The following is a 17,398-nucleotide window of genomic DNA, read 5'->3' as shown; positions in this document are numbered from 1 at the left end:
GAGGATCAAGTCACTGATTTGGGGATAGAAACACTTTTATCCCAGCGCAGGTCTGAGGTCCACGGTGACGGGCCGAGGGTTGACATGAGTCCCGAAGGAGAAACAGTTCCCTCCCCCTCCTATCAGGACCAGCTCAGGTTCTTCTGAGTCTGTCGGCTCCGAGCAGAAAGAGTGGAGCATCAGAGGCCAGGGCACCGAGGTCTGCAGAGGAGCACAGGGATTTATTAATCAGCATCATGTCGACACAAACACAAACACAAACACACTGTGTGTCCACCGGCTCCAGTTCAAGGTAACTGACCGTGTCCAGTCTGAGCTCCACGCTGCTCCGCGTGCTGAGGTCGATCACCACGACGCCCGGCACGCCGTCTGAATGCAGCCAAACTCCACCCACCACCACCAGCTTCTCACCAATCACATGGGCAGAGTGAGAGTATCTAAAACAAACATCACATGACATCAGACCTTATGAACCGTGTTTCAGCTTCAGGGCGGCGTCTGGATGTTGTGAAGTTTTAGTCACAGACCTGGGAACAGGAGGAGGCTGCACCTCTATCCTTTCCCAGGAGAAGCCTCTGTCTGTGGGTCTTAATACGACCAAGTCCCCCAACAGGACCCCCCTTCTGTCCAGGCCTCCGAACGCCACCACACCTCCCTGATGTGGACAGGCTGAGTGCGAGTGGCGGGCCTCTGGAGCTGCACCCTCTACTGAGATCTGTAACAGGATTTAAAGTAGAGATGAACTCGGTGTTCTCACTGTGTGGGACATTAAAACCTCATTAATGTAGAGATCACATGAACAGGGCAAACCTCGGTCCAGTGCTGCTCGTCAAGACACAGGAAGTGGGCGTCACCCAGAGCGGCCTGTGATTCATTCTTTCCACCAAACACAAACAGGAAGTCTTTCCCTGCAGAGGAAAAAAAGGAGAAGTTTGGTGAGGATGAAAAAAGAAGAAAGAGAAAGAAAGAAATCATCTGATACGGCTTCTGTTATTTCACCTTTATGACTGACGTTGGTAGCGGTGTGCCTCCATCTTGGCGGCGGTGGGTCACCCGTACAGACCATCTGCTCTGCACACAGTCTCACTGCATCTCTGTGCTCCGGGTCTCCAGGACCCGGCGGAGCACAGGGGTCCAGCTTTACTCTGAAAAGGCTTGTGATTGGGTTGAGAGGAGAGGAGCGGCCTCCGTAGACCACAACAGCTCCTCGGGGGCGAGACGTGGCGGTGTGGTAGAGCCGGACACCTGCGGGAGGACAACACGACAACCAGCTGTTGTTGAAAAATCTGCTTCTCTGAATCAGTGATTTTCTACAGAGCTGGTGGTCCTCACCCAGATCTACTGACGGCTCCACGCCGACGGAGCTCCAGCCTCCCCGGCCTCGGAGGAGGAGTCTGGTCACTGCCCCCCTGCCTCCTCTGCTGGAGCCTCCTGTTAGCAGGACCTGCCCTGGACTCAGCCAGGTGGAGGCCATCCCCAGCCCCTCCATACACACCGGGAGAGTCTTCACACTCAGGGCTGCAGGGCTCCACGACGGGCTCATGGACGCCACCGGAGACACTGAGGAAAAACAAGGAAATACGTTCTCAGACTCAGAAACAAAAGAGTTTTAAAGACGCCAAGTTGACGTTACGGAAGGTGAAGGCGGGAGCTACCTGCAGGATGTGTGAGTAACGCCTGAGCTGTGAAGGAGCCTCGAGACGCAGTGAGGACGAAGTAGTGGGAACATTTCTGATGCCACTCCTGAGGACGGACAGACACACGGACTGTGAAGTGTCTGATATTATCACTTTAAAGCACCTTTGTGTTTTTATACACAAACTGTAGAACAACACATTTCACACAAGAGAAGAAGAGATTTGCATTCAATTGTTTATTTACATGTTATAATGTTTACATACAACACATGAACATGTTGATGATGCTATAGTTTATGTTTATGGGTCCTAGTGCTAAAATACAGGAGGACATGTTTCTGTTATTTACAACACATGATGGTTTTCAGTGTCTCCTGGAAACACTTCCGTTGTGTTGTGAGTATTAGCAGCTCATGTGTCGTCATGTGTTTGAGCTCTCAGGGCCGCCGTAGATAGTGTCATAAAGCACATTTTTAAATGTTTTTAGTAAAAAACTTTTTTATGAAACGTTAAAACGTTAATAAGATGCAGAGAAAACCTCAGACTGACACAAGCTAAAAGCAGGAATAGAACAAGTCGCTAACGGAGCAGGCGGAGGTGTAACCATGGAAGAACCTCCTGCCGTGATGTTGTGATCTACCTTGTGTGTCCACTGGGTTTTCACAATAAAGTTAGATTCAATCCAAAATAAGATGCTTTTCAGACTCAGCTCACCTCATATTCATCAAAAGGCTCCAGGACCTCCACTCTGCTCCTCTCCTCCTCAGGGACCAGCCCCAGGTAGAAGTCGTTCATGTCCAGACACACACACTGCTCCCAGCCCTGAACACACAAACACAGGCACCACACATCAGTTAGGTAAACCTGTCCTCTACACTCTAACAGTTTTAATTTATATATATATATATATATATATGTATACTGGCCTTGTCCAGGAACCTGTGTGTCTGTGCGGCGGCGTCTGGGTACTGTCGCAAGGCGTGCAGGGTTGAGTTTAGTTTCAGGAAATGATCCTGCATGACCCGACCGAAGGGGTCGTGTGGACGGATCTGCTCGTACATTACGAAGAGAGACTGAGGAAGGAGCTTTGCCGCCCAGCTAATGACGACGTCTGACCTGGAAGACACACGACACACGACACACACCGGATGATCCTGACCATTTGTCTAGATGTTGTGATCCTGTGATGAAAACACACGCTGATGAAGTCCTCGTTCTCGTTTTACAGATGTGTTTACCATTGTGTTTCCATGTAGGTGAGCACCACCTCAGAGAGAATTAGAGTCGGAGCAGCCCAGTCCAACCCGGCTGCACCCAGAGCCTCCTCCACCTGGGACTCCTCTCTGATATCCAACCCCAGCAGACGGTACTGACCACTGGACACGTAAACAGGTCCTGAACACACACACACATACACACACACACACACACACGAGCTGATAAAATCTAGCATCACTCGAATAACAAGTGTGTTTCAGGCTGGATTTCTGAACAGAGAAAGTGTGCTGACATCACAAACCTGTAGCAGAAGGTAAATGGGGGTCTAACATCCCCCTCAGTGTGATGTTAGAAGTGATGAGGGCGGTCTTTCGCCGAGCGACATCTGGGAAATCCACCTCGAACACAACAGCTCTGTGAAGCGCTTCGTCTGCGTGCAGGCGAAAATACAACGAGTCGAACCCGGCGCCCAGCGACAGAATCTAGAGAAAGCGGGAAAGACGACGACAGAGGAGGAGGTGACGGATTTCTTCAGACTGAAAACCCTCCAACAAAACACAGTGACAGTGACCTGTGAACTCACCTGCCTCCTGGGGCAGTTTTCAGTGATGTGTAGAAACCTCGTCACACAGTGATCCACGGCTCTCCAGCGCACGTAGTAACCCCTGAAGCACACGACTCAACTGAAGCGTCTGATATGTACAACCTTATTTTTCTAATTCATTTGATGGATCCCTTTATTTCTCTCTTTACTGTTTTTCACATTCTGTGACACAAACATCCCCAGAGGAGAGAAAGCACAGACAGACCAGTATCATATCACTTATTACATTTTATTACCTGTCACTGTCTCACCCACAGTATAATCTAAATGTGTTTGATTTTAAAACAGTTTGTTGGTCGATTTTGCTTTTGTCTGGGATTTTATGAACCAAATGAATAACTGATGAATTCAGAAAAATAAAGCAGCTGATCGTTCGTTCAGTCCGATGAGCTTAAAGGTGTCGGCCGACCTGTTGATGAGCGGAGCTCTTCTGGACACTTTGCACACAAAGTGCTGCAGGAAGACGTCGGGGAAGTATCCCTGCGCTGCAGCAGACACCTTGCTCACCACACTGCTGTCGTTGGTTCCCTGCACCTGGGTCAAGCCACGAAACAGAGCCATCAGATGTGTCAATGCCAGTAAGTATTCAGGTACTTTATGTAAGTAAAAATAATAATATCACACTGTAAAAATAATCCATCACACGTAAAAGTCCTCCACTTAAAGAAAACTCATCAAAAATCAGTGATTTATTAGATTACTGATGTATTCATGTGTAAGTACCATTGAGCTGTTGTTGCATTTTATAGACTGTTTAATTTATTACAAAGCTTTATATTTTCATTGGTGGAAGACGTAATATAAAACTCATCATGTAATTATCACATCAGATTTTAAAAAACAAAAAAGATTTACAATGAAGATTAGATTATCAAAATCTGCTTCATTTTCTGGCCAACAACGTAATCTATGTTTATGTATGAATATTATTATTGTTTTTATTATCATTCTATTGTTGCTACTTACTACTTTTGTTTCTCTTATATTTTTTCTTGTCTGTGTTTTTTGTTCTTATAAAAGGAAAAAAATCTATAAAACATTAGTTATTAAAAACAGAAACACTATGTTTTGTTTTAATTTCTAATCTAGCATGTATCTATGAACTGTATCTGTCAGACAGTTGAAGTAGAGGCATAGAAATAGTTTAAAATGGGAATAAGTAAACGAGTTAATGCACTGCACTACTTTCCATCACTGTGTGTTTTCTAAAGTCAGGGTTTTAAATGTGAAAATGTAATTTAGGATGTAAAATAAATGTATATGTACAATATGCACATCTGAATTGTAGCACTGTGAAAATATACAGCAGCATATAATGGAAAGTAAAGTACAAGTGCTTAAATCTACTTATGGTTTTTCACCACAGTATATTATATATATATTATATATATATATATATATATGTTTTATTCATATTATACTTGTACTTGACTGTATATATCAGTAGTGGGTGAGGTGGACGTTACCGCGGTGTCTCTCCCCTGCTTCTTCTTCTTCGTGTTGGTCGTTGACATGATGTCGTTAAACCGTCACACACGGAGACACCGAGCAGGAAATGAGCTTTACCGGGACAGTTTCAGCTGAAGTCCCTGAACACCTCCATGACAGGTAGAGCACGGGTCAAAATAATTCAAACATCCGTCACGTGGTCAAGACTTCCGTATTCCCGCCGCCCTCCCTTCGCTCTTGCGCCCCCCTGCGGCCTGGAGGCTGCAACTACAGCCGTTCAAAACTCCGTTCAGATAATTGGACATTTAAGAGATTTACTGGAGGAAGTAAACACTCAGGGATCCAACATGGAGAGGGCCCTCACCTCAGTAGGCCTTTTCCTAAAAACCTTTAAGTTTATTTTTTCTCTCCAATCTTAATATTTGAAGTTTTCCTGTTTCAGGATAGTTTAAAGTTGGTGTGTATGATCGGCTGCACGTTACTGAGAGCTTCAAACAAGCTGAGATCAGAAAGTGGCTCCTAAAAGTATTTCAAGCAGTTCACACAGAAATTAGATTTGCAACAATAATACCAAATTGCCTGTTATATTATGCGTTATAGGATACAATTATAAATGGTTATAATGTTTAACAAGTCATCGCTCTTGAAATATGTTCAAATGTGTTTACTAGTGTTTTTGATCAGTTTTACCACTGAGCAGACTTTGTTAAATGCATTATAAACACTTCATAGCTGATTACATGTATGTTTACTTGCAGGTTCAGGTATGACAATGAATATTTTAAGAAGCAAAGGCGGCAGCAGCCTCAGTGGGCGCTGAGGGCCCAGATTTTTGTGCTATGCTACTGCCTCACTTTTCTGTGCGTAATATTTAAAATGGTTAATATTATACCATTATTCTTGTGGTCGTTCTGCACCTTTTAATAGTCATTTTGTGTGTCTTTATCTATATCTATATCAGTGGCTATGAGCTATGGCTGAACATAAAAGGGACAAAAAAACAAAACATAAAACATTCTCCTCAATGAACCTACTTGTGCAACAACTGAGATGTTTCTAGGCCAATAAGTCTGCTTAGAAATAATAGAAGAGAGGCCCTTTTAACCCCAGAAGCTGCCTGAGAATCATCATATTTTTACGTTTTCTTCCGCATATAACTAATCCACTGATAGTTCTCTGTACACTGAATGACACACTACAAACAGGGACTGCTAATATAAAATTCGGATTAGTTAATTTTTCCGATAATCGATAATATTGGACTACTTTCTGTCAAATCGGGCGGCGCTGGCTTCACAATGCGGGTTCTCGTCTTTACGATTGACAATGCGGCACTGAGTGCGCATGCGCCAGTTTACAGGAAGTGTGTTAACGTTTTCTCCTACCAGCTGATAGCCAAATTGTCAACAGTTAAGCCTGCGATACCTGCGCCGCTGAAACGACGATATACACGGTAAATACCTGAATGTTGTCCTCGCGGTAGGGACATGTTAGTCAGTTTGGACGTGTTGTGTTAACGTGTTTAATCGGGCGTCGAAATTTAAAGCTTCGATCCAGTTTCGTCTCGTCCGACCTGAGCGGTGTCCAGTTAGCACATAGCGCCAGATAAGGGCTTGTGATCTGATAACATGTATATTACAGGAGTCATGTCATAGTGAACGGGTGCAGGAATGTCAGCTGATCTCAGTGCGGACACTTCCCAACATGAAGCCGAGGTTTGACTCGTGTTTCACGGGAGTCTTTTTTTTTTTTTTTTTTTTTTTTTGCTGCAGTGATGATCCTGTTGTGGGGGGGGGGGGGCATCAGACCGAGGCGCAGCATCCCTGTTAAACTCTGTCCTCACTGCCGGGAATGGGGCATTATTTTCAGACTCTAATCACACCAGGCAGAGATGTAAAGCTGTGCAGCTGCAATGCAAACGTGTATCCAGCTGTACATTGATATCATGTCACCCCCCCCCCCCCCCCCCCCCCTTCCTCTAAAAGAGGATTTTTGTTGCGTTGAGAAAGAGAGAAAAGTGACATTCAGGGGTCAACAGTTAGTTTTAGTTGTCTACATAGTTTAGGTCCCTGTATGTTGTCAGTGAGTTTATTTATCGAGAGAATAAAACAGATTTATAAAACAGTTTTATTATAGTATCTGGGGGCAGTTGTAATTTTTCCAGGTGCAGCAGTTTGTGTTGGTGTGAGTCTCACTTGGTAGAAATTAAAAACACAAATGGATGGAACTATTTACATAAGTAGTGACCAGTTTTATTCCTATTATTGAATATAAGTGCTGTTGTTATTAGGGCTGCCGCTGACAATTATTTTATTATTTTATATATTTCATTGATTAATCTACCAGTTATTTCCTTGACTAGTCAATAATTTGTTTTGTCTATATGTATAAAGGTCAGAAACTATAGTTTACCACAGCCACAAGCAGCTTTATTTAAACGTCTAGTTTGATTCCATCCTCAGTCCCACAGCCAAAGATATTCAGTTTCAGTTTAGTGTCATAAACAATGAGGAAACGCATCAAAGCCTCAGTTTTTGGACCTGGAACCTGCAAATATTTGGTATTTGTATCTGAAAATGTCTGGAAACGACTGATTATAAAAATAGTTGCTTGTTCATTTTCCGTGAATCAGCTAATCAGGTAATTGTTGCAGCTGTCCTTGTTATTGCTGCCATAGAAAATCAGCGCACCATGACTGCTGCCTGTGATTATTTGATTATTGGGATTTATTTGGAGTAACAGAAGCCTGTTATTTACATTGTTACCTACAGAAGAAACATTATGCAAAAGATTTGATGATAAATTGTGAAAGAGAAAACTTCAGATTTTATTTGGGGGCAAATGTTTTTGTTGAAGGGCCAGATTTGGGCCACAGGCCACTGTTTACCCACCACTGATTGTGTCACGGTGCAGCTGCAATTCAAACTTGTGTGATGTGGATTCATGTCAGAACCCCCCCCCCCCGATAAAACCCTGATCTTCAGACGGTCTGGATCCACTGAGAAGAGGCTTTTGTTGCCTTGAGAAGGAGTGAAATGATGTAATCATGCACCAAAATAAAAACCTTTCACTTCCTCATGCAGATCAAACACGGAGAGAAGAGAGGTCAAGACGTCGTCAGCGAGTCCCGACTGCTGTCTGTTTTGGAGGACAGTGACTGACATCCCCCGGGAGGAGGCCCACCAGCCCCCCTGCCGTCTCCTACGCGGGCCGGTATGAGCTCCAGAGGGAGTGGAGGCCGCACCAACGGCACGCTGCCGCAGACCAAGATCTGCCAGTTCAAGCTGGTGCTGCTGGGCGACATGGCCGTGGGCAAGTCCAGCCTGGTGCTGCGCTTCGTCAAGGGACAGTTTGACGAGTTCCAGGAGACGACCATAGGAGGTGAGGAGAGCGGGGGGGTCAGAGGGCAACAAGGCTGTATGGTTCAAATGTTAAACAGGTAGAAATACAACAGTGTACAGATGTTATGATACAAGTTCAGAACTTCATCTGTACATGAATTCTGTGTAGAGCTGCAATCATTGATCAGCAAGTATTAGAGTTTATCAGAGAAAATATCTCATGGTGGTTCCAGCGTTTGTCACACGACATCTTCGGTTTTGGACTTGGAAAAAAATCGATTAATAGAGAAAGTAATTGACAGATTAATTAGTAATGAAAGTAATAATTAGTTGAGGATTAATGATTTAATGTTGCAGCTGGTAAAGATGAAGCTAATTTAAACTACTTAAATACTGCGAGACTCGTTATTTATCTTTATTTAATTAAGGCGGTCTCATTGAGATTAAAATCTCTTTTCCGAGAGACCTGGGAACAAGAAGCAGTGACAAGACACAATCAACAACAAAGAAAACAGAGCTGCACAATACAAGAAACTAAGAAACGAAGAATTAACAGAAACATTTACAACAGCCATAAATACATCAAATAATAAAGATTTAAACTCTCCAAGGGAAATGTAAAACTCTATTTAAATGATGCACAGAACCTGAAACCAGTTCTGCCAATATTAGTGCGAATAGAGGGATGTCGAGGGTTAAGTGAGTAGATATCTTGATCTATAATATTATATTATGAATATAAAGGTATTAGCTGATTGTATTTTGTTTTAATGAAGCTGTCAGATAAATGTGGTATTTGTAGAAGTGACCTCAGTCCTGTACTTCAGGCTGCTCACTGACACTCTGAATAATGATCTCCAGTCCTGACCAACGCTTTGTATCATGATGCCTTTATGTTCCTGTGTGATCTGCAAGCTCCATAACGTCCAATACAGTGAGTCTCGAGTACAACGTTAAACAAAAAACAGCCGAGGAGTTGTGTTCTTTACCTCACACCCCCCCCTGGTGCTCGGAGAGATATATCACACCTGTACAGCACCTGTCTTTGTATCCACTGCAACAAGGTGAGTGATGGTGTGTGTTGTTAAAACCACCTGTTGACCCGTCACCCGTCTGTCTTCATGTCCAGCTGCGTTCCTGGCCCAGTCCGTGTGTCTAGATGACACCACGGTGAAGTTTGAGATCTGGGACACTGCAGGTCAAGAGCGATACCACAGCCTGGCCCCCATGTACTACAGAGGAGCTCAGGCCGCCATCGTGGTCTTTGACATCACCAAGCCGGTACGGTGTGAACAGACGTTTATGTAGTTATTATAGACATCATCCTAATTATTATTAATATTAATATAATACCAGTAAACTTCACGGCTCTACAGCAGCTCAGGAGCTGAACAGTTTGTGCCGTCACTGATATAATAATAAATTCCTACAATATATGATATGTTTTATTCATGCGCAGCAGCCATGACCTCCGCCTGGTATTTACACACACGTGTTGGTGCTTCATCTGACCTTGGTGCTGTGTTTGTGCAGGAGACCTTTGAGAGAGCCAAGGCCTGGGTGAAGGAGCTGCAGAGGCAGGCCAGTCCGAACATTGTGATCGCTCTGGCCGGGAACAAAGCCGACCTGGCTGAGAAGAGACTAGTAGAGTATGAGGTAAGATACTCCAGTCCACCAGCTCCTCATGGGCGACAGCCTAAACTAAATCATAATGCGTGACCTTTATCAACTCAATCACTGCTGACAGGTTACATATTAATAAGTTAGTTAAGGTGAGCTTGGGAGTCTGTGGTGCGAGCTCTACCAGGTGAGCCACCGGGGAACAACAGTTTCATATGATTTGATTTGTTAGCTCTGAGTGTTGCGCCGCGGCCTCCAGGTCATATTCTCCTGACGTAAAGGAACATGTTTGTTCGGTACAAGAAACAAAAAAACTCACATTTTTCAGTGAAAATAAAATGAAAAAAAACGATCATTCCAACTGATATCGCAGCATCTGCCAAAATATTCGCAATTTCTTTTGCATATCGTGCAGCTCTAATCACACTCGGTATTATTAATGGGACTGTGGTTGCTATAGTAACCACAGTAGTGTGTAAGCCTGGCAGAGAGTGTTGCTGGAGGACCTCGTTAATGCAGTTTGCCTTTATTGAGACTGTGGTGGAGCAGCTGCAGGTGATTAAGAGCATTTATTCTGGATGAATTATGACTCTGTGGCTAACTGCACTGGTGGAAATCAGGCTCATGCTTTACCATATCTTTACCTTTTCTTTCTAATTGGCTGCATTCAAGTCCTGTTGGAAAAAGTCCTCATGAGTCAGCTGCCGACTGATGGTGTTGCGTTCAAGTGTCATAAAATCTCAAACACCAAACATTTGCCCAGTGTCTGTAAATAAGAAACGTTTTTAGGTCTTTTCAGCTTCTGGTCGTTTTCAGTGTTTGTACCTTCTCTGCCGATGTCATGCCTGTGTTTGTCTGTGTGCTGCTTGCTACAGGAAGCCCAGACGTATGCTGAAGACACCGGCCTGCTCTTTATGGAGACCTCAGCCAAGACAGCCATGAACGTCAACGAGCTCTTCCTGGCCATTGGTGAGTGTCTCCTTCATTCACATTTGAACAGGAAATGAAGACTTTTACTTCAGAAGAGAATCAGATTTAGGCCGCGGGAGTCGTTACTGATGATGATGTTTGTCCGTCAGCAACTCGCTCAATGACTTAAATGACATTTGGTGGGAAGTTAAGCTTTGAAAAAGTGATTATATTTCTGATCCAGATCCAAGAATAAAAGAATGAACATTGTTAGATATGAGAAAAGGAGGCAGGTAGATGCAGATTTAGGTGTGGATTCAGGATTTATTCGAAAGACACATTTTTTTAAACTAACATTATTTTCTAATGAATTCCTACATTTATCTGAATGAAAGTCTGGTACAGGTATCCATGACGATCTATCACTGTGTGTCTCGGCGAGGATCTAGATTTAAATGTGGATCAAAAATGATGTTTTTTTTGCACATTATGTCCATAAGAAGGCAAACTAATACCAGAGACATTACTTTTTGTACAGGTTCTCATTTGGGTGCATATTCAGAGGGTGCTAGTGCTGCAATGCTAGGCTAGGCTAACTGTAGCTTACATAGCTTGCATACAATTTTATCTTGAGGTTCCACAATTTTTCCATCTACTGACCAACATAAGTATTTCCAAATGGAGTCATTTTTGCTCAGAGACATCTCACCGTCTCTGCAGCTGAGTTTGGGTTGTGAACTCTCTGCGTCATCACCACACGCTTGTTGCTGAATTATCTGCTTGTTTCAGTTTGACCTATATATAATGTGTCAATCTGTGAAAGTGACGTTGTGTGACTCTTGTCCGTCATGGCGTGCGTTCAGCGCAGCAGCACATGACAAGTCATGAGGCAGGCAGCTGTTTTGTTCAGTTTAATGTTCATTTTCATATTCTAACATCTGTTTTTTTTTTTAAATAATTAAGTTATACAATTGAATTTCGAATATTGATTTTCAGCTTTAATGTGAATACAGAACAGAATTTATATATTTAATATAAGATATGAGACTTCAGACTTTTATGCCACAAAGACTATTTAAAATATAATTTGATACCTGTTTCACCATAGAACCATCAATAATATGAAAGTATGATGGAAAACCAGTAGAGATAACATGAACTACCAATATTTATTATTGTGTCACATCTCTTGCAGTATATGATAATTCATTCCTAATGGTAGAATTAATTGATTAATGCAACTGGAACCAGATGAGCAGCAGAGAAAAGATGGATGAAAATGAAAAAATATTGATTTTTCTTAGAGTTGTAATGATTAATAAGTTAATTGATTAATCCATCAAAAGAAAAATAATCTGCAAAATTTTTGATAATTAGAACAATTATTTTGTTTAATTTTTTAAAGCAAATATGCCATTTACAGTTTATAGAAACAAAATGTACAGATTTTTGTCACATACAACAGTACATGACAAAACTTTTGAGTTTTAGACTGAAGGATAAAACAAGAAGCAGGTTAGAGAAAATAAATAAAGTAAAAGAATTAAATTTAAGACCGTTTTTTAATACCTTCTAATGCCTTCGTTTAAGACTTTTTGAACATTTATTTTCTCCAGAATTAAACATAATAAAAATTACTTTATATTTAGAAAGTAAAGTCTGTTAATTTTGATAAAACTCATCATTCACTTTCTTTTTTTTTGTATTTTGTTACTACAGCAAAAAAGATGCCAAAAACAGACACCCAGAACCCGACACACGCAGCGCGACATCGGGGAGTCAACCTCCAGGACCCAGACGCCCACTCTACCCGAGCCTGCTGCGGTGGGAACTAGACCTCCACCACTCCCACCAGTATTCCACCATCAACACCACCACAGCCCTTCGACCATCCTGTCTCCTTCAACCAACTTACAGGGGTGGGCCTGATGCGGGGGAAACCCGGCATCTACTCACCCACTCCCCCTCCATTCATCCTCCTGTCCGAGCAGACAGAAATTCGAAAGGAGAGAATAAGAGGAAAGTAAAAGAGAAAGCAGAGGTGGAGGGAGAAGACACAGAGGGTCACGTCTGTGTCTCTCGACAAACGACTGAGATTCTGCATTTGGGGAAAGTACAAGGGGAGGTGTAGCGAAGACTGAGACGGAGAGAGGAGCAAAATACAGAATGTGGAAGACAGTGGCAAGCCTGTTGTAGTATTTAGCACTAATTGTGATTTTTCTTTCGTTTTCACTCTGCCTTGCAACGTTTCAATCACAGCCCTGTTTGATTGTGTAAAAAAGGAAAATGCACAAACTGAGCAGCACATGCTGGCGAGTGGCCAAGACAGGAAGGGGGGGGTGGGAGGAAAAAAAAAAACAAAAAGAAAAAGACAAGGCATAAAATAAAGAAGCCAGTTAGGCTGTAGCTGCTTTCTTCTTCTTCTCCTTGTCAGAGCTTGCGCCCGCTTGCCTTGTCTCCTCCTGGTCCTGAATCGATCAAAATCCCGCTGTGAATAACGCCACGTCGTACCCCTGGAATGAAGTGAACCCATGATTCGTAACCCCCTCCTCTCTGTCCTGCCCGACTTTCCCCCGGTGTCAGCTGCACCATCCAGGCCCACATCACATTAAGACCCACGGCACAGTTTTGTCCAGCATACGTCGTACGTATTTATTATCCAGTGTTTTAACTTATCTTGACTGCTGGTAGTGATGCTCCAGTGTCTCTGAGGCACCCAACCCACTCACTCTCCTTTCTGTCCGGATAGAAACTCATGAGGCAAACGATTAAACTTAACTAAAGTTGTGATTTAATGAGGTTCTTTGAAGACACATCTGGCCCAGCAGACTGGCTTGTTTCAGAAAAGATTTGGCTCGGTTTTCGGTGGCTTGCTTGAGTGCTCATAAGGAAATATGATTAGCATCGCAGGCTGTAGCTCTTTACAGCAACAATATAGACTTGATAGTGAGTGTTTGAAGCCACAGGACTTTAATAATGCTATGTATGAGCAGGAAAACGTTAGCTGTAACTAATTGCATGTCTGTAGCAGAGAAAGCACTCCTCAAACCCAAAGAAAGTAGTGATGCATCAAATACTTACTGAGCACCTGTTTTTAATAGAGAGCTTAATCTAATTTTTCATTTATTCCAGTGAGTGACAGCCCATGTGCGTCTCTGCCCAGATTAAAATATTGGCATCAGATAAATAAAATACTGGGGGCCTAGAAGAATCCTTAAGGGTGGAATGAAAGGCAGGAAAATATAAGACCTGCGACAAACCTGTACCCAGAAAACCTGCCCGTCTTGTGTTTCACGTGTTCCTCGTCTGTCCCTTGTCCTGAGGCTAAGCTGTCGGTGAACATGAAATCATAGTGATCTTAAATGGGTTAACTGATTAATACGATGCTCTTAAAACAGAGTTGCGTGCTTGGTTGCTGTCCAGAGCTGCTTGGCTGAAGAAAATGAGGAAGGAATTGATGAAAGAAAAAAAACAAAAAAAAAAAAGGACAAAACAAAACAAAACTAAAACAAACAAAAAACAGAAGTGCCTATTCCCAGTTTTCTTTCTCTGTGAGTCATGTTTGAGGCTTTCTTTAACTGTGTGCTTTGTAGGCAAAGTGCAGGAAAACCACCTCTGACATCAGCTTGTACCATGAACCAATAACTCGGCACCCTGTCGTTAGGCTATACTGTATTGGCTCTTTGTATGGATGTAGAGAGATCTTGTTGAATACACTGTATGTTATATATTATTGTCTTAATTTTACTGAAAGTGGATGTTGAATTTAGCAGAGCACACTTGTGAACCTGGAGTGGATCGTTTTAAAAAAAAAAAAAAAAGAAAAAGACAAGGCATAAAATAAAGAAGCCAGTTAGGCTGTAGCTGCTTTCTTCTTCTTCTCCTTGTCAGAGCTTGCGCCCGCTTGCCTTGTCTCCTCCTGGTCCTGAATCGATCAAAATCCCGCTGTGAATAACGCCACGTCGTACCCCTGGAATGAAGTGAACCCATGATTCGTAACCCCCTCCTCTCTGTCCTGCCCGACTTTCCCCCGGTGTCAGCTGCACCATCCAGGCCCACATCACATTAAGACCCACGGCACAGTTTTGTCCAGCATACGTCGTACGTATTTATTATCCAGTGTTTTAACTTATCTTGACTGCTGGTAGTGATGCTCCAGTGTCTCTGAGGCACCCAACCCACTCACTCTCCTTTCTGTCCGGATAGAAACTCATGAGGCAAACGATTAAACTTAACTAAAGTTGTGATTTAATGAGGTTCTTTGAAGACACATCTGGCCCAGCAGACTGGCTTGTTTCAGAAAAGATTTGGCTCGGTTTTCGGTGGCTTGCTTGAGTGCTCATAAGGAAATATGATTAGCATCGCAGGCTGTAGCTCTTTACAGCAACAATATAGACTTGATAGTGAGTGTTTGAAGCCACAGGACTTTAATAATGCTATGTATGAGCAGGAAAACGTTAGCTGTAACTAATTGCATGTCTGTAGCAGAGAAAGCACTCCTCAAACCCAAAGAAAGTAGTGATGCATCAAATACTTACTGAGCACCTGTTTTTAATAGAGAGCTTAATCTAATTTTTCATTTATTCCAGTGAGTGACAGCCCATGTGCGTCTCTGCCCAGATTAAAATATTGGCATCAGATAAATAAAATACTGGGGGCCTAGAAGAATCCTTAAGGGTGGAATGAAAGGCAGGAAAATATAAGACCTGCGACAAACCTGTACCCAGAAAACCTGCCCGTCTTGTGTTTCACGTGTTCCTCGTCTGTCCCTTGTCCTGAGGCTAAGCTGTCGGTGAACATGAAATCATAGTGATCTTAAATGGGTTAACTGATTAATACGATGCTCTTAAAACAGAGTTGCGTGCTTGGTTGCTGTCCAGAGCTGCTTGGCTGAAGAAAATGAGGAAGGAATTGATGAAAGAAAAAAAACAAAAAAAAAAAAGGACAAAACAAAACAAAACTAAAACAAACAAAAAACAGAAGTGCCTATTCCCAGTTTTCTTTCTCTGTGAGTCATGTTTGAGGCTTTCTTTAACTGTGTGCTTTGTAGGCAAAGTGCAGGAAAACCACCTCTGACATCAGCTTGTACCATGAACCAATAACTCGGCACCCTGTCGTTAGGCTATACTGTATTGGCTCTTTGTATGGATGTAGAGAGATCTTGTTGAATACACTGTATGTTATATATTATTGTCTTAATTTTACTGAAAGTGGATGTTGAATTTAGCAGAGCACACTTGTGAACCTGGAGTGGATCGTTTTAAAAAAAAAAAAAAAAAGGGGTCTAATCGATGTTATAAATCTGTTTGATTTAAACAAATATTGGTGTTCAGGAAAATCTTTTTGTTCTGCTTTAATTTCACAACCACGGATATTAAAGTGAGAGTTTGGGTTATTTGACGTGGGGGGGGTCGTGTGAGGTACTTATAGTCAGGGTATTACCCGCAGTAGATTCAGATCAGTGCGCTGCCAGTTGATAGAAGCACTTAACAGAAGCTGAATGATGTTTTAACCACTTTTAAAAAATTCCCAGGAAAAACCCTAAAATCTGTTTAAGTGTACGCATTATTTAGAAAATTTTCACCGCTTTATCTTGCCGTCAAACAGCACTTTCCTTTGGAACTACATTTTCTCAACTGTTGACCTACCGTATTACTACGCACAAGCGCAACTACGGCGCTAAATGTACGCGGTAGTTCAACGGTTGAGAAAATGTAGTTCCAAAGGAAAGTGCTGTTTAACGGCAAGATAAAGCGTTGAAAAATATTCCACATCAAGCGTACACTTTGTTCACCGCTTTATCTCGCCGTCAAACAGCCTCCTTTTTTGGAACTACATTTCCTCAACCGTTGAACTACCTCATTACTACGCACAGCTCTGAGTCAAACAGCGGTTCTGCGGACTAATAGAGTGTGCGCCGTAGTTGCGCTTGTGCGTAGGAATACGGTAATTCAACAGTTGAGAAAATATAGTTCCAAAGGAAAGGGTTGTTTGACGGCAAGATAAGGCGGCGAAAATATTCAAAATTAAGCGCAAACTTAAACTGATATTAGCTTCTTTTTTTCTCTACGGGAAGTGGTTAAAACTCTTTTTTTTTTGCGGATGACCGTCGCCAAAAAACTGAGCGCGCGCGCCGATCCGAATCTACTGCAGGTAACACACCGACTGTAGGTAACCGCCTCACACAACCCCATGTCAAATGACCCCAACTATCACTTTAAGGCATTTTGATAAAAACACGGTGAACTAATTAAGGGTCTCACAATTTGGCTAGCACACGGTATGACCCCACTGTATGAAGTAAAACGCCATTTTCAATAGATATTCAACAGATAAAATTAATTGCTCATCAGCTCCATTATATACAATAAAGTGCATTCACTTCTTCATTCTTAGGTGATCACAACAAGTACGTTCAGTGTTCTGTGCAGGACTTGATTTACCCATCAGCACCTTCAGTGTGTACAGTGTTCAATAAAGCTGTGAATGGCACTTTGAGTGCAGGACGCTGATTGCTTTTCTTTCACTTGCCTTGTGCCTCAGATAAGTGAAACAAAAGACGTTAAAATAGCCACATTTTTATTAGTCCCTTTGAAGTGTTCTTGCGAAGTGGCTGTACA

The 17,398-nt window shown here is 42.6% G+C and overlaps 2 protein-coding genes across 2 annotated transcripts; one reads left to right on the top strand and one right to left on the bottom strand.

Annotated features, from left to right (window-relative positions):
- Positions 1-30: 30 nt before the first annotated feature.
- Positions 31-5,120, bottom strand: lcmt2 (leucine carboxyl methyltransferase 2). The gene is made up of 14 exons (XM_056389072.1): positions 4,926-5,120; positions 3,869-3,993; positions 3,439-3,520; positions 3,157-3,337; positions 2,876-3,032; positions 2,564-2,753; positions 2,352-2,459; positions 1,656-1,743; positions 1,333-1,560; positions 1,000-1,245; positions 811-908; positions 528-715; positions 302-437; positions 31-201 (listed from the first exon to the last, which is right to left on the bottom strand). Exons 1-14 carry the CDS (start codon positions 4,971-4,973, stop codon positions 37-39), a joined length of 2,040 nt encoding a protein of 679 aa, XP_056245047.1. The 5' UTR covers positions 4,974-5,120; the 3' UTR covers positions 31-36.
- Positions 5,121-6,235: 1,115 nt separating this feature from the next.
- On the top strand, positions 6,236-17,284 carry rab5b (RAB5B, member RAS oncogene family). The gene is made up of 6 exons (XM_056388925.1): positions 6,236-6,361; positions 7,992-8,289; positions 9,379-9,530; positions 9,783-9,905; positions 10,745-10,838; positions 12,498-17,284. The coding sequence occupies exons 2-6, from the start codon at positions 8,124-8,126 to the stop codon at positions 12,611-12,613; spliced, it is 651 nt and encodes a 216-aa protein (XP_056244900.1). The 5' UTR covers positions 6,236-6,361; positions 7,992-8,123; the 3' UTR covers positions 12,614-17,284.
- Positions 17,285-17,398: the final 114 nt, after the last annotated feature.

This window comes from Seriola aureovittata, chromosome 11 (genome assembly GCF_021018895.1).
Source record: "Seriola aureovittata isolate HTS-2021-v1 ecotype China chromosome 11, ASM2101889v1, whole genome shotgun sequence".
Classification (NCBI taxonomy): domain Eukaryota; kingdom Metazoa; phylum Chordata; class Actinopteri; order Carangiformes; family Carangidae; genus Seriola; species Seriola aureovittata.
The sequence above is the reverse complement of the archived record's forward strand: the minus strand, read 5'-3'. Positions and strand labels throughout refer to the sequence as shown.